General features: G+C 37.7%; 1 protein-coding gene across 1 annotated transcript; it reads left to right on the top strand.

Moving 5' to 3' along the window:
• Positions 1 to 857: 857 nt before the first annotated feature.
• On the top strand, positions 858 to 5055 carry glulb (glutamate-ammonia ligase (glutamine synthase) b). The gene is made up of 7 exons (XM_066664572.1): positions 858 to 974; positions 2194 to 2378; positions 2522 to 2683; positions 2807 to 2953; positions 3101 to 3228; positions 3348 to 3547; positions 3952 to 5055. The coding sequence occupies exons 2-7, from the start codon at positions 2213 to 2215 to the stop codon at positions 4265 to 4267; spliced, it is 1119 nt and encodes a 372-aa protein (XP_066520669.1). The 5' UTR covers positions 858 to 974; positions 2194 to 2212; the 3' UTR covers positions 4268 to 5055.
• Positions 5056 to 26817: the final 21762 nt, after the last annotated feature.

Raw genomic sequence — 26817 nt, forward strand, 5'->3', positions numbered from 1 at the left:
AAAGATTTGGGAACAGCAATGAGAGACACAGACTGGCTGCGTATCTGGACTTGAGACCCCTCAAATCTAAAGAACTGGCTCACAACCTTGGCGTATTAATGGACTCAGATCTCAGTTTTAGTTGTCATGTTAATGCAGTTACTAGATCAGCATTTTACCATGCCTTACCACTTATCCATGCCTTTATTTCTAGCAGGATTGATTACTGTAATGGCCTCTTAACTGTGACTTCCAAAAAAAACCATTAAACAGCTTCAGCTGATTCAAAATGCAGCTGCCAGAGTTCTCACTCGGAACAAAAGAAGAGATCACACCACCCCCATCCTCAAATCCTTACACTGGATACCAGTCTGTTACAGAATAGTCTTTAAGGTGTTATTACTGGTCTATAAATGTCTTAATGGTGTAGGACCATCAGCTGTGAACCGAGGAGAGATCAAATGTTTAGGAACTAGTCGGTTAGTCCTGCCTCAGGTGAAAACTAAACATGGATAAACCTTTAGCTACTATCCCGCTCTTAAATGGAACCATCTGACTGAGAATATTAGAAGAGCCCCGACTTTAGACACTTTTAAATCAAGACTAAAAACATTCCTGTTTGAGCAGGCTTACAGCACAGTTTAAAATGCTCTGCATTTTTTATTCCGTAACGGCACTTCCAATTTACTTGTTTGTGAATGTAGACACAATGTATGGGAATTCTCATTCTTGGTACATTTGGGGTTCAGAGCTGAACTGTAGATTGAGACTCGTTCTTCGGAACCACCCAATCCGCTCTCTCCGTCTCTTTTGCGCAAACCTGTCACGTGTCTCAGTGTCCAATCAGTGACGAGAAGGTTTCTAGGCGCTCTTTAAAAGACGCAGTGCCGGAGTAGCTCTCGGCAGGAGAATGAGAGAAAAACAGACTACGCACATCTACAAAATCAGCTGGACACACGGCCAGGAAAAAATTAAATTTTCGTTCTTGTTGAAAGGTATGTTTCACTAAGTATTTATCAATTCAGCGAATGGGTTAGGATGTTCTGTCGTCTATTTGTCGTGTGAAATGAGGTTGAACATTTTGTTCTCGGTTATATCCTGATGTCGTCAGAGATGAACTGAAAGTGTTAGGAACCCGAGTGTTTTACCGGCAGCGCAATAAGCCGCACTGTTGCATCATGGTATTTAAGTAAAGAGTAAGTTTTCCTTTCCGTAACTGACTGCGTTTCGTCGGTGTATTCCAAGACTAATTTTTGTTGGTTGGACATTTTATATTTAATGGCTTATTTTCGTTGGACCTGTGGCAGGAGTCGAGCTCGCATTGTTTTCTGATCTGGCTTTAAACTCGGAACCTCGTCTTAATCCCGCAATTTTGTGAAAAGAGCCGACAAGACTTGTCGTGTTGTCTCATTTTGTTGATGAACAGCGAATTAAATAAAGTTTTTAGATGATTCTAACTGAATAAATAAACCTTTATAAATCCGCATTTTAACATGTAACTCTGATATTACGGGCTACGGCTGGAGTAGGACTCAGGTCACCATTTTAGATGGATAAATGTTTCTTTGTCAACACCCAACTAAAGCTTTGCCGATGGTCAGTGATTCATAAGGCGGGAACGTTACTAATAAATGCTTTACTATTATTTTTCGTTTTTAAAATGTCGTTTTTCCGCCTGGCCCCATATCATCACATGTGAAACATACCGTGAACTACTGTGGTTGCATTCCAAGCCTCATTATCTGAATGAATAGGAACTGACTTTCTTTAGTCCCCTGATCTTTCACACATTCTGTTCTTGTCTTAAAACGGTCTATCAAGAGTTTACAGTATTTGTAAAATCTTAGTTTGGAGTTTGTTAGCACTTTGTAGTGTACATTAATGAAGAATGATCAGTGTTGTCTATGTTTTTGAAAATAACTTTCTTTGCTGAATGGAAAGATGGGGAGCTTGGCCTAACATGTCACTTCACAATATATTTCATGATGTGATGGACTATTTTGATAAATCTACAAAATGTATCATTTAGAAATATATCAGAAACTCGATTAAATTTGAACCCCTTCACAGGCCTAATTAGGCTATTTTTAATACTTACAATTTTCACTGATCACCTCTTTTTGACTGCCTGTGATTTATTGTATGTTTGTTTTTTAAATCTTGAATATTTGTGGCTCAGGGAAAATAAATAGCTAAATTATTCCTCTTCATTAGGTTTCTTATAGCAAACACAATGGCCACCTCATCCAGTGCGAGACTCAGTAAAGCTGTGAAGCAGCAGTACATGGAGCTGCCACAGGGAGACAAGGTGCAGGCCATGTACATCTGGATTGATGGAACAGGAGAGGGACTCCGTTGCAAAACCAGGACTTTGGACGCAGAACCAAAATCTTTTGAAGGTACTAATTTTCTCTGAATATAGAGCTATGAGTAGATGAAGAAAATCCATCGGTGATCCATAATTGTTCTTCTGTTATGTGTGGTTTATTTCCTGAGTGCCTCTATTGTAATTCTGCTTTTACCAATGCCTGTAAATTTTTAGATCTCCCAGAGTGGAATTTTGATGGTTCAAGCACATACCAGTCTGAGGGCTCCAACAGCGACATGTACCTCATCCCCAAGGCCATGTTCAGAGATCCTTTCAGGAAGGACCCCAACAAGCTTGTTCTGTGTGAAGTGCTTAAATACAACCGCAAACCTGCAGGTAAAAACCTACAAACTGGATGTAATGAGGGGAAATTGTTAACATCCTACATGGTTAAATGGTTGCCGTATGTAAGGGGTGGAGGAAATGCACATTGTAATGACGTGATGGAATTTCTTTCAGAAACCAACCTCCGTCGCACATGTGAGAAGATCATGGGCATGGTAGAGAACCAGCATCCATGGTTCGGCATGGAGCAAGAATACACAATTCTTGGTATAGATGGTCATCCTTTTGGCTGGCCCTCAAACGGTTTCCCTGGACCCCAAGGTAAATATTGATGGAATTTGTTTTACCCCAATATAAAAGTCAGCAGTTTTGGCTCATCTTTCAAAATATTAAAATCTGTTCTTGCTTATATAAGATTTGTTAATGGTTGTGCCTCAAGTATGATAACTGTATGATTTATTTCTATAGGTCCTTATTACTGTGGAGTGGGTGCAGATAAAGCCTATGGAAGAGATGTCGTTGAGGCCCATTACAGAGCATGTCTTTACGCTGGAGTTCAGATCTGTGGCACCAATGCTGAAGTTATGCCTGCACAGGTAAATATCACTAAAATATTTTTGGAGGTGGATTTGTTTTACCAAAGGAGCTACTCTAATTTGGTCTTTCATTTTAATCCATTGTATTTGTTTAATCATGTGTGAAATTCTCTTTACAGTGGGAATTCCAGGTGGGTCCTTGTGAAGGTATCAGCATGGGAGACCACCTGTGGATGGCTCGTTTTATCTTGCACAGGGTTTGTGAAGACTTTGGTGTTGTGGTCTCGTTTGACCCCAAACCAATCACAGGCAACTGGAATGGAGCTGGATGCCACACTAACTTCAGCACAAAGGAGATGCGGGAAGAAGGAGGCCTGAGGTATGTTTGTGGAAAGCCTGTTTTACTATTATAAAGTAATGCAAATATATAAAGCAGGTTAAACACACATTGAAGTACTTTAACTTAATTTTAAAAAGGACTCTAGGAATACGTTCCATCATAAACTGTACTACAGAGGAATTTTTAGTACATCAAGTATCAAAGTCCTGTTAGCCTTTTGGATCATTTTTGGATAAAATGCAATGGAAGTGGGACAAATGGCCAAAGAGCTGAATCAACAGAATGAATCCTAAAATATGATAATGAGACTGTTAGTGGAACAGAGTAGAAGGTGTATACAACTCGTTTTAAAAACTAAAAACTATTTGTACTATGTGTAATTTAGTTATCATTTAAATGTTTTTATTTATTTCAATATTTATTTTTTTTTTTTTTGGCTGCAGGCATATTGAGGAGGCCATTGAAAAGTTGAGCAGAAGACATCAGTACCACATCCGTGCCTATGATCCTAAAGGGGGATTGGACAATGCCAGGCGCCTCACTGGTCATCATGAAACCTCCAACATAAATGAGTTCTCTGCTGGGGTGGCTAACCGTGGTGCTAGCATTCGTATCCCTCGCTCTGTGGGCCAAGATAAACGAGGGTATTTCGAAGACCGCCGTCCATCAGCCAACTGTGACCCTTATGCTGTTACTGAAGCCCTTATTCGCACATGTCTGCTCAGTGAGGAAGGAGAGCAGCCAGTGGAATACAAATAAACTTTTCCATGCGTCTCTTTTTAAGAGCTCATTCTTTTCGAGGGTACATGCATTTTTGTACTGTAATCTGTGGTTTTTACTGAAGCCTTGTATTTAGGTGACTGGTCAATCTAATACAGGGAGGGACTAGAAGATACACTCTTTATCTAGAGTCTTTTTAAATGTCTATTGGGCCAGTATGTCCCAAATTTTAAGTGTGCTCACTGCCATTTTTCCCCCAGAGTTTTAAGTTGTTGCTACAGATTTGTTGTTACTTTCAGATGCTGGCTGAAACCTAGTGTAATAAAGACTTGGTGGAAGTTTTCTGCTCCACTTGTATAATAACTAGTATTTAGTAGTTTTTATACATGGACAACTCATTTTTGAGCTTGTGATGCATTTTAACATGTTTTTTTTTTCTTTGTTTTGTTTTAATTATTATTATATCAGCTAACACTATGGAATCAATTAGGGCCAACGTGTCCTGAATCTGAAACCAATATATACAACTGAAAATACCTCAAATTTCTAAATATTTGTGGGGAAAAACCCAGACTTCATTCAAAAATATTTAAATTGAAATATTTCTGTTTCAACTTTTTGTGGCTTTTTTCCCCCCAAATGAACAAAATATCTGGCCCTGATTTGGATCTATGTAACAGATTTACCCTTATTTTTAAATGGGATTCAGATCACTGATTTTTATGTTCTGTTGGGGTCCAAGATGCATTGGTTATTTTTTACATTTGTAAAATGTGGAATATTTCCTTTTCTTGCCTAATAAAATCTATTTAGTATTCTATTCGTACAGTGTTTCTTTTATTACAGAAAATGTAATGTATATTACTGTCAGCAGTTCATTAAAACACATTTATATCTGGTAAGTTTTTTTTTTTTTTTTTTTTCCATTCATTTCATATTTTTTATGATAATGAAGATGACAGACTTGGCAAAGGGGTGGGTATTTTTTAATGTGAATCTAACATACAAACATGCTGTTTGCCCAATTACCTGCCTGACATTGCTAGAGTACAAGGTGATTTGACTTGATTTGATGTGAAAATATGCATTTTTAAGTAAGACAGGAATTCCTTTTAACAATATTTAGGAAATATTTATATTTCTTATAGAGAGCTAGGGTAAAATTAATTTTGTACAGGACATCATAGGAACTTTGCATATTGGAATTTTGAGATAATTTAGTGGCAGGGAATCCATGTGACATGTCTGGAGAAGTCAGGTCTCTAGCGGGAGTCTGGTACCTTTTGTCAATTAATGCGGCAAGAAACGCCTACTACTGCAGAAAAGATCTGACTGACATGGAAAAGGACCAGTCATAAGCTTCTATTTTGGCACGACACAGAGCAGGCAGATAGCCAGTCAGAATGCAACTAGCAGAATCCTGACACCAAATTAATGCACTGAAGGTATAAGACTTTCTTGTGGGTGGAGCGTCTGTGGCTGAGACTAGAATCACAACTTTATGGTACCTGGAGTAACAATCTGAATTTAGCAGAATAATAGCCTAGGGATGGGTAAATTGACACACGTATTTATTCGTCTCATCATGGTATTTAACTTTTGGTAGTCCATAATCCTATCAGATATACAAATTCAATTCCCGGAAAAGTAGAGAGATTTTGTAAAATGTCATGAAAAAAGGAAATGTGTTAGTTCCTTTGTAATCTATTTAACTGACAAAAAGGATTGCAGCACTTTACAGATCAGTAATAAGTGGGAAACTTATTTCTAGTAACATTTCAACATGACCTCACTAGTGTTCTTGTGGCTGAAAGCAATCATATCCTCATCACAATGTACCAACATCCATTGTAAAACATTTCCCATAATATCAAAAGCTGTTAATAGAGCAAATTAACATTAACACCATTTCAAAAGACACTGAATGTGCAGGTGTCCACACGCTACTGATGTCTAGCCCAGGGATCACAATTTTTACCTTCAAATGGCAGCAACATATTTACATTCAAACAAAGTAAGTGTTTCTCTCATATAACTAAATAATGTAAGAAGAATGTCCCAGTGAATGTAAGTGTTAAGTTCTGTTAAGTTTATACACAATTTCAAATTAGTTACATGCCACTTTTGGATCAAAACCCTACTTTTTTATTTTCACAAAAGCTAGGATGCTGTGTAAAATGTAAATTAAAACAGATGGTATGCAAATAAAATAAATCCTAAATTTAATGGATAGTTATACAAAGACATAATTTTAAATATTGAAATGTTGTATTTTTTATTTGCCCATTTTGAATTTGATGCCAGCAACATGTTCCCAAATAGTAGTGACAGGGTCATGTTTACCACTCTTCTGCATCCCATTTTTTTAATACTCTAAGTGTTTGACAACTGAAGAGACAACAGTTATAGGATTTCAACTGCTCAACAACTCAGAGGCTGTCCATGTTTTTAATTTCATATTGCACCAAAGTTTTACAATGGGCGACAGGCCTAGGCTTGTTTGGCTCCCAGGCTCTTTTACTATGGATCTGTGCTGTTGTAATCCAGGCAGAATGTGGATTGGCCTTGTTTTACTGGAATAAACAAGGCCTTCCCAGAAATGATGTCTGTATGGAAGTTGCTCCAGATCCTGTGTGCATAGTTCGGCATTAACAGTGCCTTCACAGATGTGTTAGTCACTCATGACATTTGCACTAATGCACCCCGCAAACAATCATAAATGTTAGCTTTTGAATTGTGAGCTTATAAAAATCTGGATGATCCCTCTCCTCTTTAGCCAGGAGAATGCAGCATCCATGAAAAAAAAAATCAAAATTTTGACTTCTTGGACCACAGGATATTTTCCTGTATGCAGCTTGGGCCCAGAAAAGGCAGCAGCGTCCCTGTTTATATATTGTTTCTTATTTTCATTTGTGGATGCAACAACATGCCTGGTTCACAGACAATGGTTCTGGGAAGTGTTTATGAGCCCATGCAGTTATTTCCAATAGAGAAACATTCATTGTCTGTATCCAGTCCAGAATCATGGTGGATCTGGAGCCTATCCAGAATCATGGGGCACAAGGCAGGAACATACACTGGACGGGGGCCAATCCATACCAGAGCATCAGATACTTAAAGCTAAGAACATTATTAATAGCCAGTCCACCTACTAAAGTGTTTTGGGCTGTAGGAGGAAACCCACACACATGGGGAGGACATATTTGGGCTTTGTTCCATGCATCTAGAAATTTCTACAGATTCTCTGAATCTTTTAGTAATATTATGTAACATAGATGACAAAACCCCTTTGTGCTTTACTACTATACACTAAGAAAAGATATTCTTGAATAGCAATATTTGACATGCAATCATTCATAGAATGGTGACCCCCTCCCCATTTAATCTTTAACAAACATTTAATGTGTGTTTGGTTGTCAGAATCTGTCATCACCCATGCTACTACTGAAAAAAATGCATATAATAAATGCAAAAACTTACTTATCTATGGTTTGGGATAAACCAAGTCTTGTACTAAATGTTGCTTGCTAAACAGTCCAGGCTCAATTCTGACCCTGAATATTCTGGCCAATATCAGTCTGGACCACATATATTAATCAGAACAAGCTTAGCTGGACAAAGGCATGGATTATATCAAACCATGCTTGGTCATTGCTTACTGCAACTTAGTCAGATTAATGTGGAACAACTGGGGAGCACGTAAATATATTTAGTGATATTGCTATGCCCTGATAAAAAAATATGACTGATAAACATTATGAATGTAATTTGAAGAGCTGGCTGTTATGCTGATGTCACGTCGAACTGGGAGAACCCAGGCCATGATATGTTTTCATCCTGCAGTTATTCTATCCTCTGGAACTCTTAATAGGAAAGGGCTTTGATTCAGAGCCACTGAGAAGCTGCAAGCATGCAATAATGAAGCCAAATTGACCACCGGTGACCTAAATTTGGACTTCATGCACACACTTACTTGGAAAACATCACGTGTAGGGCTGTTCCATTTCAAATAATGAAGTTTGGGAGGGGACAGAGTGTTCTGACATATTCAGCAAACCAGAGTCATGTATCTTTTTTTGGAATGATTGGGCACGTGTGGCTATGAAAATTCTGTTCCCCTGACCTATATACTCTGAGGTCAGAGAGGTTAGTCAGATGTAGCTTGACATATAAGGCAGGTGTGTTCTGCAGAGCCACAGCAAATTCCATTGTTCATTTTAAAGGATGAAAACTGCTCAAAATCAAGAAACTATACTTTACATTTTGATCAAAAAGTAAGAGTTATACATATTTCTAATAATAGTAGGTGTATTCAAAAGTGTCTGTAGGTGTGTGTATGAGTGAATGTGTGAGCATGTGTCGCCATGTAAAGGATATGTGCCCCCTCCAGGGCGTGTTCCCTCCTTGTACCCAGTGATTCTGGATAGCCTCAGGACCCACTGCGACCCTGAAATGGTTAAGCAGTTACAGACAATGAGCGAATGAATAATAATGGCAGGCCACCAGAACTGTCTTCATCAGTTAAACAGCACCAAACCTTTCAACTCTAGAGAAAATCAAATTCCTTACTTTAGAACTTGGAAAAAAAAAAACACAGGTACTTCAGGATAAAATTTCAATGTATGGTGACAACATAATGTTGTGAGTTTGCACAGATGTGGAGGAGTCCAGAAATCCATATTGCGAAAATGAAATGGACAAAAAATAAAGGAACATTACAAAAGTAAATAAAAAAATAAATGCTGGTGATGGTTAGAGTTAAAATGTAACACTCGCCAACAATCTCAGTGTTAATTTAACACTAATATTGTTGATTTAACATGGGTGAATTTGCTGTGTTCTCAGAAGAATGAACAGACCACCTAAAAGTCCAATACCTCAATATGTCCAATGCCAAACAACTCCAGCACCTCGAGGCCCTGTCTCCGAAGAATTGTGTAGTGCCACAGGATGCTGTTGGCTGGATTTATTCTTGCTACACTCATTCTAGCGATGACACTGAGGATTTTAAAAACTCTAATGATGATTACATAATAATATTAAATTAGTAATTTATAATAGAAAATTAGAAGAAGAAAATTAAGCACTATATACCAGTAGTGCTGTAACTAATGAGCTCCCACAACTCCCAAATCAACAGATCATGACCAATCTTAACTTAGTAGGAATTGTAACAATGAATTGCTTTCATGCTTCCCCACCACTGTAGTGCCCCATTCATGCTGTGGTGAGGTCAAATCAGCGTAATCCAGGAACTAGATTTTTAGATGATTAGATTATTCAGTGAATTTGTCAGTGGAATTTACAATAGAGTTTTATTACATAAACATACACTGACATTTAACAATGTTTATTCCTTGTCCTGTATAATGCCTTTTTCTGAGATTTGAAGGTTTTCTTCCAACTGTAATAATATGTTTTGTCAAACTATTCCTTTATAAATTGCTCTCCATCTCATGGAAGGTTTAGTAATTAGCCCATAATTTAAGTCACATTAAGGTGTGTTAAATCTGAAGAACAATTATCCCTGTAGCATAATGGCCCTCCAAAACTGGACTATGACATGATATGGGGTTATGAAAACTGTGTGACAGAAAGGGAGACAAATTTAGCTTTCAGTACCATGGAGCAAATGCTGCTGCTTCACTCAGGATTTATCAGGGGCTTTAGTTTTTTTCAACACATCATTCAGGTTGTGCTACAGTAGCCACATAAACAAGTACATGAACATGCCTTCCACCTTCATGCTGATGCTAAACTGGACACTTAGACTGAAAAAGTGTGTAACTTTTTAATAAGGCTATCACAGGTACGGTCAGATGAGTTCACTGATGGACTCAGTGATATTTGCATGATATCACTGTTAAATTAACTGTACTTTGCTAGCATTTCAATAAATGTGCAGAGGAGGAAGGCGCTGATTATTTAATATGTCCTTTTATATGAAGAAAGAGTGTAATGAAAGTGTCCTGAAGGAAGCAAGGCAAATGGCAAACGAACAAAGCCACATGTGGTTTAAATCACATGTATTTGTGTATATATATATATATTTTTTTTTAATCAGGCCTAACTTTCCAGCATTAACTGAATACAACAATACAACATCAAATGAAAATACACTTCTCTTATTGGAAAATATATAACACTGTCTCAACAAATGATTTATGAATAATGTAATTTTTTATTTTGGTCTGTGTTATTGTTGGTGTGAAAGTATTATAAATACCATCATGTGGTAAGACTCTTAATGAGACAAACTGAAGCAAATGTACTCTTATACATTTATGGTTAGATCCTGCTGCAAACAGCTGTTTCATTCATGAAAGCACCCGCAAGCTCATATTTCTGTCTATTAAATTACACAAAATGGAAAATCATTTTTTGTGCTGGCAAATGTATACAATTATTATATAACATGCAACAACCATTAAAATATCAATGTTTTATCACACTGGTTTAAGCAAACCAGAATGTGTCACCAAGTTGGTCATTTTTTTCATCTTAGGAATAAAAAAAAACATACAAATATATGCTTTCATTCGGTATGTAATTTAATCTGTGTAGTTGCAAAGCCATCATTATTGAGAAAAGGAAAGCCAAACAAACAGAGGAGGTTCTCAGAAAAAATGGACTGTTTGTGATTACTTGGAACTTCTTTGAGTTTGAAAGACTGAACACTGTTTGAAGAAAGGTTGAACAAAGTTTGGACACATGGTAATATAATGCAAAAATATATTATAATTTAAGTATGCTTAAGGGGCTCTGACTGTATATCTGTGTATGTGCAGTATATAAAGTGTATATATATAAGACAGTATCATTCAGGTGAAATTGTAATGGGTGACACAGTGGCTTGGGGGTTAGCATATTCACCTCTCAGCTCTGCAATCTTGTTCAGTTCTCATCTGGGTGAAGTTTCCATGTTCTTCCTGTGTCTGCATGGGTCTTCTCTGGTATCTCCATCCATTTTCCTCCCACAGTCTGAAACATGGACTTTAGGTGAATTGGTGATTCAACTGTCCTGATGCGAGTGAATCAGTGTGTATGTGGATGAATGTGTGTATGCCCAGATATGGATGGTCACTCTCTCCTGGGTGAACCCTCAGTTGTCCAATGTAGTCCTTGCGGTGGATGGTCGTTCCTGGTTGAGAATAGGTTATGCATGTTTGGATGCCATTTCTCGCCAGTGTGTATGTTGAATGACTGTTTTGACTGGATATGTGGTGGATTGTAGTTATGTAATGTACATCAGTGCAGTAATGTGTGTTCACATATTCTGACTCAATTACAATGACCTTTGAGCTCCTCTCATGAAGTGAATGTCCTCCCCTTACTCTCTTTACCCCAACTTCCACTCAGGACAAGCCTAATTGGATATTATTAAATTCTGAGTTAAATTCTGTATGAGAAGGCACTGACCTAGTTTAGATTCATTTTTCTGCTCTGGAAAGTATGAAGAAGATGATTATATTGTGTGTGTGTGTTTGTGTGGTCCAGCTATAACCATTATATGGGGACCAAACTCTGTTTTCATGCTTATATTGTGGGGGCTTCCTTAAAGGGGAGCAAATTAATGTCTGCATAACACATCACTATATTTTAAGGTAAAGGTGTTTTAAGCTTAGGCTTAAAGGGAACATCTACAACTGTGGTTAAGTGTAGTTATTTCTGGTTGTTTGCATTCTGAGACTAAGCGTAATGGCATTATTGTTGGTGGAGGGGGGGTCAACTGTTGTTTTTATGTGGATGAAGTTTAACTAAGTTAAAGTTTAAGTTTTAAGTTTTAATTCAGTTTAAATTAGCACAGAAACTCATTTGTAACTCGAGTTGTTTACTTTTGTAACACTTACACTAATGCAGCCGTCTCCCTAATTTTGAGACCTTTCCACCTTAAGTGATCCAAAACAGAGAAATTAAGTCAATATTACCCACCTATGGGGCAGTATAGAGAAATTATAAGCAATATCCTCATTTCTGTTCTTGCTTTTCAACGTTTAGAGGTCTCTAAATATACTCCAGATGCCTCTGCCATGAGCAGAGAGAGAGAGAGAGAGAGAAAGACTGGCATAGTCTTTGCACTCATTTAGACACCGGGGTTTGTAAACACATCAGACTGTTTTCCAGCACAGAAAACAGACTGGAGAGTTAGCAAATGGCAAGTAAACATCTTCTGAAATAAAATTAAAAAGATTTTTGATTGCAATCGTGAACTACGCCTTTAAGGTTAAGATAAGATTAGACTTAGTTGCAATTATGGTTAAGTTTACGGTAAATCTCCACAAAATGAATGGAAGTCTATGTAATGTCCAGTTAAACAATGGAGGTGTGTGTGTGTGTGTGTATGTGTGGTGTTAAATGCTTCAGGCCAGCCAAGAACATTGATCAAAGAGGCGCTCAACTCAAATCCAGTGAAACCTTGACGAGACACGAGCCTTGATACGAGATATGAGCCGTCTCTCTGTCGATTGTTGCTTTATGATGCAAGCTGAGATCTAAGTTACGAGCGAGCGAGCCGCCACTAGGCAGCCCAGTGAGCGTTCAGTTCACTTGGTTATCTTGCCATGCAAGCATCTCTTTCGTATCGCTTGTTTTTGTAGCATTAAGTGTGTAGCGAGTAAGTTAAGTGATAGAGCACAAACAGGAAAACTCCCCCAACCTCCTCTGTCAATCTCCTCCTCCTCGCCAGCATATTTGTCTGAATATAAAAGGTAAACACACTTAATAGAACCAGTTTATTTCTTTATATTCTCTTTTATTATGTATTATTATTAAAAATTGGCATGGTTTTTGGGGGGCTGGAATGGATTAATAGCATTTCATTTTAATGGGGAGATTTAATTTGATATACAGCAAATTGAGTTACAAATCTGGGTCACAGAACTAATTAAACTCGTAAGTCAAGTAAACTCGTAAGTTAAACTCATAAGTATTACTATATTGCAATTTAATAATATAAATATTATCAAAACGACTAAAAGTGTATGTGTAATTGCACATGAACAAGTTACCATACTCAGTAATTGTGCAGGCAAAATAAGAGTAAACATTTAAAAAGGCACTCAAATTATCCACCTGATAGATCTGTGTTTTAGCTCCTGTTAATTGTCAGTGGCATAGCCATGGCAGTTTAAACAACCTGAATATAAACAGCTACTATTAATACTTAGACATGACACAGGCAAAAGGGAAAATAAGAACAGCTCAGCAAGAGACGGAATGGAAGTAGTCAGATCACATTCTTCTGTTTGTTTAGAGAACATTCTGTAATATTTAAAATGGTTTAAAATGCATATCATATCATGCTGCACCACATAATTAGTAAGAAATTCTAAGAAGTCTTTCAATTTGTCCATCAGAAAAAAAGTATGTTAATCATCCATCCAATTGCTTAACGTAGTGACTTGAAACACAGAATATAACATTAGAAACACAGAAACACAGAATATAACATTAGAATAAACACAAACAGATTCATTATGAGATGATTATAGTAACACAACTTTGTTTCTCATTGTTTTGCAAAGCAGGTGTTAAAAAGGTGCTGCTCAAGAAAGGGCTTGTAAATAGTTAATAAAGTGATATGTAGTTTGTCATTTTATTTGCGTGTCATCCCAAGATCAGAGTGTGACGTTAATTACGGCTGTCAGCAACACCCCACTGGTGATGAGTTATTTTTAGGAAAACAGGTGGAAATGATTGTCTGTAAAAAAAAATATAAAACAATGCAGATTAGATCAGTTTTAGAGACAAAACAAGCACAACATTCCAGTTCTTCTCTGTTCCACCTAAGTAATAAGCAGTTGGTGGCTGGAGGTTGTAAGATGACTGGGAGCTGACGCATGATGCAAATTAAATGTTTTGTTCCTCTTTACCCTATGTTTGCACATCTTGTGTTTGTAAACACTCCCAGTTGAGCGGTGCTCTCGGTCTCTCTCTCTCTCTTTCTCTCTCTCTCTCTCTCTCTCTCTCACACACACACACACACACACCATTATATTCTAGTCTGTTTGTGTGTACATAAATAAATCTAAAAATTAAAATTTGTAGTATTTGATCAAATCACTCTGATATTCTGTCTATAAGAACTACCACACTTAAAAAATAGCTGTTACAATTATTATAAAATACCGTAATATCACACAGAACGAAGCACACAGCTAGCACCTCACACAATTTCAGAATTGGTTTGTTACGGAAAAGAAAACAATTTTTTTCAGATTCTGCCTTATCCTCTCTTTTTTATTATTATTTTGCTGTACTTTACCAAACCTGGTCATCTACTTTTTCTAATAAAAGTGGCCACTTGAAGTGTCTTTCCTCAGGAAGAGTAGACTACTATTCCTGCAAGCTCATGTATTCATCAGGCAAATCAGGAGATAGTCCTACTCACACTTGATGTGCCCTTAATAACAGAGACAGACACTTATTCTTGATCTTGTTTCTATAAGGAGAGTTCATTAAATGTTCACTGTACCTAATGGGGAGTCTGAGGCCTGTTACATAGCTGGATTTGTGTGTGTGTGTTTGGTGTGAGTGATGATGTTCAGGTCACAGCTGCAGTGGGTTTAGAGAATTGTTTTGGTGTTCTTTTCCCAACATGTCCTGCTGTCTCAGCTGCTCAGGTTAAGCTGAATGTAGCCTTGGCTCCGGCATCATATCACTGTTTCACTGTTTGTCCCTAAACACAGCTCAGTGTGCTTGGAGGTCACGCGACAACTTCTAGCTCCTGAGAATCTCCTCATTAGTCTCAGCACAAACTAGCCATCTGTAAAATCTCCATGTTACAGCAGTGGTCAAAATTTATTTTATCCGACTCACAACATCAGCTTGTAAAATTATGCCATGATGTTTTGAAGAGGTTCAAACACTCCTTGAATTGGTGGGCAACAAAAAACTCCAGCAAGAACCAGACATACAACAGCGAAAAAACTCTGCTGATTTGTGGAAACTGGAACCATGTTTAGTCCAAAAAAACAAAAACAACATGTGAATACACAACAAGTAAACAGAGTTTAACCAACATATGTTTTTGGCCTGTTGGAGGAAACCCAAGCACCCAGTAGATATGGGGATTTCACACCAAACTCCTCATTGACAGTCACCCACAACCCTAGAACCCTAAAGCTGTGTGACAGTGACACTACCTGTCGCACCATTGTGCCCCAGACACAGACAAGGCTAAATGGAGCAAAACAAACAAAATGAGTGCAGAAAAGCAGTTCACCAATTACATATGCTAAAAAGAATAGTGGAGAAGAAACAGAACAAAAATAACAGAGCTTCTGCTTCTTGCTCTTCACTCACTCTCGTGCTGAACTGAGCTGTGTGTTATACAAATATGTTGGCTGGATTTTTTTTTGCTGGATTATTTTTTAAAAACTCCAGCAGCACTGCTGTGTCTGATCTACTCCTACTAGCACAACACAAACTAACACACAACCATCACATCATTGCCACTGCAGCACTGAGAATGATCCACCACCTAGATCATACCTGAAATGTGAGGGAACTGACATTGAAAAGCAAGGTGAAATGGGGATATGTAACTAAGCAGTGAAACAGATGAAACAAGTTCTCCTGTATGGTCGGTGGAGCTGGTAAAATGGACATTGAGTGTAAATACAAGTAGCCGTTCTTAATCTGACCTGATGCTGGCATGATTTATATTAACAAAAAAAGACTTTTCAGTTACTGTCCATCAGTCGCAGTAAATGGAAGAGATGTTGGCAAATAAAACAAGGGGATTCTGAGCAATGCCTTCAGGCAGTGTCCCGAGCTAAAGAAGCACAGGTCTTTCAGTTGGTCAGCCACTGAGACAATGAAATGGTCAGCAAAACACTTGTATGTTTGACCTACATATGTTATATAACAGCTTGCTCCTTTCCCTTCCCCCCACCTGCAGCACAACATACACATTGTCTAGGCTCTCCCCGTTGCCTTGGTAACCCAGCAATTCCTGCCCACCCTTCAATCCCAAGCATGAATTACCTTCCAAGCCCCTTCTTCCCCAAACCCTCTTCTTTGAGGACACTTGTGATGTTAATGCATGTGTAAGGCCTTATTGAGGACACATCCTGCCTGTATATGTGTGTGAGCGTGCCTGTGTGTTTTATTTTTTTATTTTTTGCATGTTGTTAAGGACACACTCAATCTGTCTGTGTGTATGTGTGTTTATCAGTGTGGGTGTGTGTCCTTTTGAGTACACACTATGGATCAGATGACTGCAGTACACCTCTGCCAGCTGGCAAGCAGAAGACACAGAAAAGAGGGCAGGGATGAAGAGGGGACACCAGGCATGATAACCATTCAGTAAACACCTAATGCATAATAAGCACTCTCAGAAATAAACCACCTATTTTACAGTAAACACACACACACAGGTGTTCCTTGTTAACTTCTTATCAGATAACAGCCTTTTCTCTTCTGAAGATACTCTGCATTACATGTTTGAACATTTCTGAGTTGACCTCCAGCTACAATGATGTATTATACGATGCTTCTACGATATCTATGATGATTAGTGAAAAAAGACCCTAATGTTTGATGAGTTATAGCTGTCAATGGTTAGCAATGGGCATTGATCAGAATACACTAATCATAATTATTTAGATACACAGTTTATACAGTTTCAAAGTGTTTGACCTTTCTGGCTGTCATCTCTTATTCAGTCACTCAGATTAGCAGCTGCTGTCCGGTTATATGACCACACACGACTGTTATTGAGGCCAAAGGTCACTAAGAAAAAAAAAATCATGTGAGCTTCATGGACTGAAGCTATATAACAAGAAAAGCACATATGTAGCGCACTGAAACATTGAATTTCTTAAGAAAGGCTTAATATCTGGACTTTAACTACTTAACTATGGCAGGAATTATTTTGTACTTTAAAGGGTTCAGAAAAAGGACAGAGTTGTCAGATGTTTTCTCTAAAACGTGTACATGCTCCTTAAGCTCAGACACAGGACAGGTCAGTTTAGTGTACACGAAGGTATTTCCTTCAGGCTACAGCACTCTGAAAGTGGAGATTGTACAGAGAGCTCATGAAATGTGGAATGCACAAGATTTCTCTCAGAAAGCTACACTTTTCTGAGAACCAGGTGACGACCCAGGTGAGAAGGTGTCTTCCAACTCTGACCCTATCATTACCACATTCTTTTCAAGATTTACCTCACTGGGGTGTTGACCAAAAGTCTCGTAAAGCTGTGTAATGATTAAATAAATAAATAAATAAATAGAAAAAGACTGCGTCTTTCAGAAGTTAATATGTGGATGATTTCACTATTCTGTGAAAAATTATATGGGCAAACTGAAATAATTAAAAAAAATGTTTTTCAACTTAAAATAGTAAAGAATTTGGAGATTTCATCACATGTGGCACATATTATCATTAAAAGTTTCAGATCCCTATATGCAAGGGATAAGGCCATCAGATTGCACTAAATTAAAAACAGATACATTTCTGTAGAGGAAATCACTGTATAGGTTCAGAAACACTTGCCAAAACCACTGTCTGTCTTATGATCACAGTTCATAAGTCAATCTCCATGACAGTATGAGGGGGCATTAGGGCACATAGCATGGGTGACTTGCACATCTGTGAAAGAAACATTAATGCTGAACAAAATAAACAACATGGATTAACATGCTGCCATTCAGACAACATCTTTTTCAGGGGAAGGCTTTGTTTATTTCAGTAAGACAAATGCACATTCTGCATGGATTACAAGAGCAATCCTATGACAAGAAAGAATCCAAAAACAGCTCATTTTCAAAACTGCAGTGACTGGTCTCCTCAGTTCCCAAATGCTTACAGAGTGTTGTTAAAAGAAGTGGTGATGCAACACATTGCTAAACAATGTCGACGTCCCAGGTTTTTTGGAATGCGTTGCTGGCATCAAAATGGGCATATATTATTTCTTTTAAAAGCAATACAACTTCTTAATTTCAACATGTAAAATGTTTTGTATTATACTAAAAAAAATACAGGGTTTAAAAGGGTTTGCACATCATTACGATTTTTTAAGTTTACTTTTTTTGGACAATGTCCAAAATCAGGTTGATTTTATTAATCACCACTATTAATAATATGCTTGCTTCATCTTCACATTAATTATGTAGATATTTGTTACTGCTTGGGTTTATGATGTGGCCAGAAGGAATACTGTACATGTCCCCCAGACACATTTGTTTACACATGAGAGATATAAAAAAAACTGAATGCCTTATTAGGGCAGGGCATTATATCAAGATGCATGTGAAGTCATGTTTCAAAGCAAGTTCCAACTTTGGGTACTGCTGATTGAGTGCTGGCTCTGCTGAGGCATCACTTGGCAGTTTCTGCAACTGTCTGGCAAGTAAGCCCCTGCAGTGTGACAGCTTAGTGAATATAAACATGTTATTGAAGCATCAAATACACACACTCAGATCAGATCACCAGCTCAATTCACATGCACTTTATGTGGTACCTAGGTCCTGAGAAGTTCAAGGAGGAGGATTGCTCCCCAGGCTGCCCCCCCCCCCACCCTCACCCACCAGTCCTAAACCCACCCACTCATCCACCATTTTTTATTCAGTCTGTTTAGGAATTTTCCACAGAACCCCAAACAAGGCTGAGGAAAAGATTCACAAAGGCTCCTTCAGCAAGTCGGCAAAGTAAACAATCAGGATAACAGTACACACAGTTCCTCTATGTAGCAATGCTTTTTCAAGCCAGACTCTCATGCCACACTTGGGCCAGTGACATTCGGGTTTGGTTGTGGATTCTGGCACACGGTGCTTAAGCCTTTAGACATGACTCGGTTTTCTGTGGAAAAGCCCATGTTACCGTAAATGGGACCCCACATCATAATGAACAAATTCTTTTGCCTTTAAAGGGGAATTCCATTGATTTTCCAAAATGTATAATATAATAATAAAAATAATTATTAATAATATAAAATTATCTACAAAGGGGATAAAACATTAAAAATACAATACAATTTCTATACAAAAAATATCCAGGCCACTTACATATGCCTTCTAAGATTTACTTGTAATGTTTGCCTTAAAAAAAATGAATTTAAATATATTTGAGGCCAAAATATCATCTCAAAATGACATTTACACAATTGGCAGCAAGCTCATATAGAATTTAGCTTTTAGAAGCATAAAACATAGTACACGTCTGATTCCTTTGTGGCTTACACCTTGTGGCTGAGCTGAAGGATTGACTTGCAAGTGATTCCATATATTTGTGCCATGTAGTAAATGACACCTCACGTGTGTTTATATTGAGTTCATGTGCTTAATATTTTGCACTTATTAGCAGTGAGTCTGGCTCACATAGTCAGATCTATCAATTAGAAATATCATTAGAAATTCTATTGGACATGTAGTATAGCATATATACACTCCAATCCTGAATCTTCAGCAGAAATGATCATTCCCTCTAGCTCATAATTATTGTACATTGGGTACATTTCAGATCAATATATCAAGAAAATCTGGAAATAATAAACTTAATCAATTAATCAGCCAGTGACTGGGTTCAGATATGTTAGCAGCAAATATGAGAAATTAACAATGAGAAGCCTCTACCATACATAAAAAAAATAAACACATGCTGACAAGATGTTGTGGTCTCAAACACACGAAAAGCTGGGAAATGTTCTGTTTAAAATTCCTCGCCCCACACAACACATACTGTTTGTAGTATTTTGACTGTAGCTATTATATTCAGACTGAATTGTGGGTGGAATAAGAAATGAACAAAACCTAGAGAGCGCAAGAGAGAACTAGATACAAATCCAAAAATCTAATAGGTTGGAACTTTAAATGTTTTCATAAGCCCAACATTCATGTCCATACATGTGTTTTCTGCTTTCATATATTTACATGTACTTTATATAACCATTATTAACCCAGGGAAATAAAACAAAACATATTCAGATTCTGTATGAATGTCTAACAAAAGAATATTACTCAGTAATTGTTACTGCATTAATTTTTGGCACCTATACAAACTGAAGTCATTGGTGGGTGGGTGGGGTTTGGGTAAATCCAAAAAAAGAGAAAGGAATATGACCAATGTAAAAGCATCAGATTTTTATTTAACCAGAGAATTGCATGACACAGACAACTCAGAAAAAAGAAGAAGAGACAATTGACCTGCGGGATAGTTGTATAAACTTGTGTTACCAGTCTGACCAATAGTATATTGCAAATAGTTCATGGTGCACTGGGCAAACATTCTGGTTAGGTAAAATAACACTTAAGGAAATATATCCACCTATGATTATTCTTGTTGCCCTTCCTTGTCTCTTGCTCTTTCTTTGTTACAGTATAGATTTTCACATGCCCTCAACTTATCCTCACCAACTTGTCTGATGGAATTTCCTTCATGTAAGGAGGCAGATAGAGATGTCTACATTGCGTACAAGGCTATTAAAATAATTAAGGACGCTTCATAGTTCAAATATTCAGTAAAATATGTGTTATTTCAGTCTAAATGCTGTTAAAAGCATATTAGGTGTCTGTTGTTTAAGCTGTAGCTATTGTGACTGTTATATTAGCTGGGGTTAGGATTAGTATGGTACTGTGTTATATATTTAAAGTGTGTTTTGTTAGGATTAGTGTTAAATGTTTTGTTAGTTGTATGTTGTTGCATTAGCTGTGTATAAACTGTGTACTCTGCTGAGTGTTGTTTTAGCTGTGTGTTTTATTAAGCATGGATTTTGTTGTGTAGTATTAGCTGTGAGTTGTGTTAGAGGTGTCTTTAGCTTACTGTGTGGGCAACAGGTGAGACCAGTTTCACAGGGATTTACCAGTGACACTGTCATTATCTGCGTTTCAGGTGATTTACTTGCATCACATTTTGCTGTCAGTAATTAGAGAGTGAAATAGTTTTTCTTGTAATGAATCAATATTTTGGTCACCTAAACCAGCGTTTCTTAAAGTGTGGGGTGTGTAGGTATTGCAGGTGGAGCGCGAAGAATATGGAGAAGAATTTCTTTAATAATGAGCCTGTCTTTATTAACGCCTGGAGCTTGACAGGAACCAAAATATGCTGTTATCCGCGAGCGTTTATTTTGAAAATGTGCGACGAGATTAACCTGTTTTGGCAGCGAGTCTGAGAAGGGTCTTCTTTAAGCCTTCATTAAGGCGCCTGTTCAAATATAAAGCCGCTCCAATCATCAGCTTCACTGGCCTCCTATTCACCGCCAGAGTCTGGTTTATAAAGTTAGTTTTTACCAGCTCTGGGCTTGAGGTCAGTAACGAGAGAACAACAGATAACCACGACGGATAATTACAGTTATAAAGAGGAGGATCTGAGAGTTAGTTAACGTTAATATTAACTCTGTTCAGGTTGTGAGAAAGCGCTCTAAACATACAGTAAGTTAACGTTAGTCTCTAGCCATGTCCCAGACTGCACACTGATGCTCTGGATAGTATGAAAATACATATCTAGCTACCACCCTTAGCAGTGCTCTCTGTAACGTAGTATGTAAAGTTCCATAGTGTGTTGTTTGGAACACAGCCTCAGTGTCTAAGGTTAATGTTAATCAAATGCTGTTCCACGTCATTATAAATGCAGTATTTTACTGCCTTATCTACATAGGAATCAGCTTATAGCTAATATTTTGAGTATGGGGTGGGCTTTGACTCAGCAAATATATCTCTCCCAATATCAAACTCCTACGCCCTGCACCTGCCTTTGCTCATTTTTGCACAGATTGAAAAGTGAGAAACTGTAGCACAGTTTAAATCTTAAACTTTCTGAATTTCCACCAATTTTCCGTATTTATTAACATTGATGGTAATGTTGTATCTGGTGTTATAATGTTAAGCCACTGATTTAGAGATAGAAGTTGATGTTACATGAATAAATTAGAGAATTGTAAACTTGCACGTGTAGAAGAAAATTCCCCTTCATCTGAAATGGGGAATGATAGAAAATGTTAGAGAACCACGGCCCTAAACTATGTGAGAGAATCTGGGCTGTTAAAATGCAAAGACTTTCAGGTATTCATTTGATTTGATGGCATGCATACACACCTTAAGCAACTCTGAATGTCTCTTAACTATTTTATAAAAAAAATAGGACTGATGCCCAGAATAAACTAACTAAGTCTCTGTGTGTTTTCCATGACGTGAGTCATTCCCTGTCAGGCGTTTTATAACAGGTAATTCAGCTGTTTTAAAGTATGCAAAGAATGATGGTGATCAGAATACAAAGCATTGCTTCGATTTCAGTTTTACAAGAAATAATCTTAAAAAGGGAAAAAGAGTTTTGTGTATAAACTGGAATGGGGGAATGGAGATGTTTTATCACTTCATTATAAGACATGTTTTATAAATGAGATTCAAATGAAATTAGATGCAGTGAGTTCATGAATATTAAACATCATTCTCAGTTAAAATCATTACTCAGGATCATCCAAAAACAATGCAGGAGCTATAATGTTGTGTAAAGTTCTTATGAAAATTCATCAGGCCTCACAGTAATGAGTTTTGGTTTCATAAAATAAAAATAGATGAGGAATTTCTGCCCTGGTTAATATTCATGAGTGTCACAGAAACAGTAGATCTATGTCGATCGGGTGAACTTTCGGATAAGCGTATGAAACAAGTATATATCTGACACTTATCAGCCATAACTTTATGACCACCTCTTTATATCTACACTCACTGTCCATTCCCTCAGTTCCACCAACCATACGGTAGCACTTTGTAGCAGTTCTCTTTTGATCTGCATACTTTGTTTGCTGCTTTCACCCTGTTCTCCAATGTTCAGGGCCCTCACAAGACCCCCAGAGGTACAAAGGTGTTTGGGAGGTGGATAATTGTCTGATCTGCAGTGACATAGCCATGGCAGTGGAGTGTTAGTTTGCTATGTTGTTATGAGTAGATCAGACAGAGCACAATTGAATGCCCACTAGCTCACTAATGCTAGTGCTTAGCCGTACCAAACACTCGGCTAATATATTACATTTCTGGAGATATTTAGATGGGCAAGGGTCCCAAAATATTGGCTTAGTTTGTGGCATCATGACTTAAACAGCAGGTTTGTGTAGGTATGTGTGTGTTTGGGTGGGTGACAACCATTGGTGTGTGCAGATGGTTATAGATGTAGCATTAGCTTGACTTTCAGCAGTTACAGTATCAGTGTGGCACATAAAAGGCTATCTTTATGCAATTCAATCTCTAATCTCTCAAGCTCTCCTACTCAGTGTAACTGGCTGTGTCTGTCTGGCAGAGTAGGAGTCATTATATAACCCAGAACAGTTCACTAAATCTACAGATAAATAGATTTGCTCAGGAGTAGTCAACAAAGCAAGTCCCTGTAAGACTGGGGATGAAAAAAAATTATCAGCTTATATTGTGAGTGACGCAGCTGTAGGACGAGAGTGGGGTGTGACCCAGAGTTGTGACGCTCATAAAGGTGTCAAATATTTAACCTTCCCTTTCTACAAAAGGCCAGAGTCAATGCTAAATATATTTACTCTATTGATGCAGTACAACCAAGATAGAACTGACACGCGTCACTCTTATAATTAATCACATGATGAAAGACAAATGAAACATGCAATGACTCTCATGGAAATCATGAACCCATATATGGGTTCTCCTATAGGAAATTCATCATATGGGTTCATCTCCTATAGGAAAATCATTTTCAGCGTGTGATTATACACTATATGGTCTTATATGTTGGGTACCTGTCTGCATTTCTTCTGAAATGAAGGGTATCGATAAAGAGGGCATTCTCCTTTGCTGCAATCACAACTTCTTCTTTTCTGGGAAGATTTTTCCTCTGGATCTAAGAATATAGCTATGAGGATTTGCTTGTTGATTTCAGTCATTATAGCATTAACCTAATATTGAATGATTTGATCTAGATCATAAATACCACTCCACTTAGATTCAAAGAGAACGCAGTTCTACTTTATTACAGCTCTTCATACTTTATATATTTCATGCTGAATTTGGCACTGAGCCTATTGACATTAAACATGTGAAGCATCCTTTCCTATGAAGATTATACATGTTGTATCCACACAACTTTATATCTTTGTCCACAAACAGCACACTTTAATGTTACTAAACTTCACAAAAATTAGAGTAGCCTAAAACAATTGGACATACAGTGTATGTGAAATATGTGATTTTTTATGTGTGGTAATCTTATCATAAAGCATACAGTATTAATGCAATATGTGCTTTTTTGTTTGTATAATAAGTCATTGCTTAAGCCACACTGAATATCCATTATCCATTATCCTTACTGATGATGAAGAGTGGCTAGCTCAGTGTCTAGGGTGACTGGTAGCTAGGCTGCTAGTTCTGTTCCATGTAGATATCAAGAGAAATGGTTTGGTAAGCATGTTCCTTTAAATTCCTTTAAGCATGTTCCTTTAAGATTCCAGATTCACTGTCCCAAAAAAAAATCTCCTTAATAGATACTAGATGCTAAACACATGCCTATCCACCCCCACGCCAACCTTAGTACTATCACTATAGAATATCAGCACAAACATGTTCACACACCCATGCCACACATACTACAGTTCAAAGTTACTGCCAGGAAAGACAACCTCCTAAACACGTCCCACATACACTTCTCTGTTACTTAGCAAGCGAGTGCAATATATCATTTTTCTTAGTTAATCACTTCCACGTCTCTGTTTTCCAAACACACAAAGACTGAAACTGCTCTTCATATAGCCCTTTTCATCAGCAATGTGAAGCATATCATCAAACTTCCTTTAAAATATCAAGTTTATGCATGACACACTTTTCATCATTTATTCCAGCTTTATTCTAAACAGATACAATCCGTGTGATTAATATTGTTTAATATATATCATTAAAGATTAATTTAGATAATCTAGGAACACTGGCAAAAGTTGTCACTGAGGCTAAAGACTGAATAGCACCACTTGTGGAGCAAGACTGAGAATGACTCGAGTGACTGTGTGTGTGTGTGTGTGTGTGTGTGTGTGTGTGTTGGAAATATTTCCTCACATATTTAAAATCATGCACCTGTAATCTGTAGCTTTATTTGTAGTTTCTTTTCCACATGGGATTTAATATTGCATTTTATTTTGGGGGAATATACTTACATACTTTTATTTTATATTTGAAAAAAATCTAATTTGCACCATTTTCTACAATAGAATCTATTCCATCTTTATTTTTGAATACAATGGAAAATTCCCTATACAACATATTCAGGATGCATTTTGGCTAAGTATATGTTAATGACTGGTGTAGTTTTTGTAACGATAAAACAATAAACTTCCATTATTATTGGTAACCTCAACAATGCTATATACTTTAACATTTGTCTTAGTAAAAGGTAAGCAAACTAAAAGTAACATGGCTAGTTGACTACATTATGGATAATAGAGGGAAAAGTCTCTGGACAAAGCACTTTTCTGATATTTCTGGTAGGTGGATTGGTTACTCAAATCTGCTCAAAACTGCCCTGTGACGGACTGGCACATTGATAAAGGTGTGTGCAATATATACGGTAGTCTCCGCGACCCTGAACAAGTGTTGTCTAGGGTGACCAGACGTCCTCTTTTACCCGGACATGTCCCTTTTTTAGACTTTACAAAATGTCCGCGCGGAATTTCACAAACGTCCGGGATTTTGTTTTTCTAGATCTTTCATAGTATTTCGAGAAGCGTTTTGTTCACAAACTAGTCCCGCCCTCCCCTACTCCGTTTGGTTCACTTGAGTGAGAAGGGGGCGTGGTGAAGTAGTCTAGAATCTTCTGATTGGACGGTCTGACTGTAGAGCTACCGTTATTGATCGATAACCTCCTCTGTAAACATTTAATTGGTCAGTCTGCACGTCAGTAGTCCTTGTTTACGTCAGACAAAGCTCATGTACCCACAAAAGAAATTCACATGTTTTCCCATGTGTAGCAAATAAAGGTGTAAAGGACATAGGAGCATACATAGAGGACACAACCATCTCAGATCTGGTCACCCTAATTTAACATGAAAGGAAGAAAACATGTCTTTGGCAGCACTGTTTGCACATTCGCAGCTCATTCTGATCTGTGTGCGCTGCCGTGTGACTGTGCCGCTCCGTCAGCAGAGAAGCCGCGGAGAGAGCTGTCTCTCCCGCTCACGGTCAGTCCTGGTGTTCTAACCAGTCGTACTACCGGCGATTCTCTTTTATAAAACGTAGGTAAGGTTTGTACAGAAAGTCGCTAGTGCTAGTCTGATTTTTTGTTTTTTAAATAACTCACTAGAAGGTCTGAAAAGTCGCTAAAACTAGCGGCAAAAATCACTAAGAGAAGGAGAGGAGGCAAAGCGCTGCGGGCGCATACTGCCCTCCTGTGGCACTCATTGGAAATACTGCTCTTATTTTAAAACATTTAAAACTTGTATGGGGTATTGTACCGTTTTTAATGACAAAGTATTAAGATACTTTTCTAGTATCGGTATATGTGCAACACTACACACACACACATGGGGGGAGAGAGAGAGAGAAAGACCCTAACCATAGCCCTAGCTTTAATATCTGCCATCACCTGTTGCACCCGTCTTTCTTTGTCTGTCAGTCCTGGGCTGGACTTCTAACATCAGTAGCTTTTA

The sequence above is a fragment of the Hoplias malabaricus genome, chromosome 3, assembly GCF_029633855.1.
Source record: "Hoplias malabaricus isolate fHopMal1 chromosome 3, fHopMal1.hap1, whole genome shotgun sequence".
NCBI lineage: Eukaryota > Metazoa > Chordata > Actinopteri > Characiformes > Erythrinidae > Hoplias > Hoplias malabaricus.

Bases quoted from the DNA above. Each gene is read 5' to 3' on its own strand.
- glulb (XM_066664572.1), top strand. From the start codon at position 2,213: ATGGCCACCTCATCCAGTGCGAGACTCAGTAAAGCTGTGAAGCAGCAG. The intron at 2,954-3,100 runs GTAAATATTGAT...TTATTTCTATAG, and splicing joins CGGTTTCCCTGGACCCCAAG to GTCCTTATTACTGTGGAGTG. The intron at 3,548-3,951 runs GTATGTTTGTGG...TTTTGGCTGCAG, and splicing joins CGGGAAGAAGGAGGCCTGAG to GCATATTGAGGAGGCCATTG.